Below are 1852 nucleotides of genomic sequence, written 5' to 3' on the forward strand. Positions count from 1 at the left end.
TACTGAGAAACAGATTATCATATACCTTACATCTTATTTTCGAGGTCTTGACATGCTAAACTGGCTAATCATCTATTTTCTACTCTTATATTCATAATAGAATTATTTACTCTTTAATCATAACCCTACATTTTCATGATGGACACCAAATCCTATAGCCACATCCCTAGATCAAAAGATTCAGAAACTCAGACCCATCCTAGAATGAATGTTTTCTTTGATCATTAACCTGTCCCAAACCTATTTTTCTCTTCCAAGTACAAATATGTGTTTTAATGAATGAAAGCTCACTGTTTTTCCTTTCAAACTTATGCAGCCCAAGAAAAGGGGCACATTCTATTCTTAATTCTAACTTTGTTAATAACATGAGCCATCTCCTTAAACTCTCTATCAGTTACCCTAACTTCCTAAAACTAGTTAAATCAAATCAAGAATTATGTAAAATTATTAATTCATCTAAACAATATTATCTTTATGAGAATTCACCTTCATATTGAATCTACAGTAAAATCACCCAATAGATTGGGCTTCTTCCCAAGAAACTGAATTGCCCTCAGCAGCTCCTCCTGCATGGCATCTGCCAATAAGGTTTGATTAATGAGCATGTGAGAGAGAAGATGTGATATTGACATCAATTCTATCTTGCTTGAAACTTGGTAATATTTTCCTCTAAATCTCCCTTCAGTGAGAAGGCTGATGTGATGTTATGGAGGTGAACAGGACCCTGGTGACTGCGTTTATTCTCAGAGGAATAACAGATCTTCCAGAGCTGCAAGTTCCCATGTTCTTGGTGTTCTTCTTCATCTATGTCACTACCATGGTGGGCAACCTTGGCTTGATCGTTCTCATCTGGAAGGACCCTCGTCTTCACACACCCATGTACTTTTTCCTTGGAAGTTTAGCTTTTGCTGATGCCTGTACTTCATCCTCAGTGACTCCCAGGATGCTTGTTAATATCTTAGACAATGGTAAGATGATTTCCCTCTCTGAATGCATGGCCCAATATTATGTTTTTGGATCCAGTGCAACTACAGAATGTTTCCTTCTGGTAGCGATGGCCTATGACCGCTATGTAGCCATATGCAATCCTTTGCTCTATCTTGTGGTGATGTCCAACAGAGTGTGCACTTGCCTGATAAGTGGCTCATATATAATCGGTTTTCTGCATCCACTTATTCATGTAGGTCTACTATTTAGATTAACCTTCTGCAAATCCAATATAATAGATCATTTTTACTGTGAGATCCTGCCACTCTATACAATTTCTTGCACCGACCCATCTATTAATGCATTTGTGGTCTTCATTTTTGCTGCTGTGATACAAGCTGTTACCTTCATGAGTATTGCAGTCTCCTATGCCCACGTCCTCTTTTCCATCCTGAAAACAAAGTCTGAGAGGGGCAGAAGAAAAGCCTTCTCCACCTGCAGTGCCCACCTACTCTCTGTCTCTCTGTTCTATGGAACTCTCTTCTTTATGTACGTGAGCCCTGGGTCTGGACCAAGTAAATATAAGAATAAGATGTATTCTCTGTTTTACACCATTGTGATTCCTCTACTAAACCCCTTCATTTACAGCTTAAGAAACAAGGAAGTTTTAGGGGCTCTGAGAAAAATCATGAAGCCATAAATATTTTTCAGATAAAATTGGTGCTTATTTATTGAATATATCAAAATTTCTAATCTTGTGTTATCAAATATAGTAACCTGATATATTGCTAAATAATAAAATGTAATCTTTAGTCTCTGCAATTGTAATAGAAATATTATAGATTTATAAATATTTAATGGGCACTTTAAAGGTAGATTTCAAGTATCTGTTATTTTTAATCCATACAGATAGATAAAAATTAAA

At 36.4% G+C, this 1852-nt stretch overlaps 1 protein-coding gene across 1 annotated transcript; it reads left to right on the forward strand.

Moving 5' to 3' along the window:
• Positions 1-706: 706 nt before the first annotated feature.
• Positions 707-1627, forward strand: Olfr203 (olfactory receptor 203). Its single transcript, NM_146486.2, has one exon. The coding sequence runs from the start codon at positions 707-709 to the stop codon at positions 1625-1627; it is 921 nt and encodes a 306-aa protein (NP_666697.2).
• Positions 1628-1852: the final 225 nt, after the last annotated feature.

Source organism: Mus musculus, chromosome 16, assembly GCF_000001635.26.
Source record: "Mus musculus strain C57BL/6J chromosome 16, GRCm38.p6 C57BL/6J".
In the NCBI taxonomy this organism is placed as follows: Eukaryota; Metazoa; Chordata; class Mammalia; order Rodentia; family Muridae; genus Mus; species Mus musculus.

Excerpts from the sequence above, each read along its gene's own strand:
- Olfr203 (NM_146486.2), top strand. The coding sequence starts at position 707 with ATGGAGGTGAACAGGACCCTGGTGACTGCGTTTATTCTCAGAGGAATA.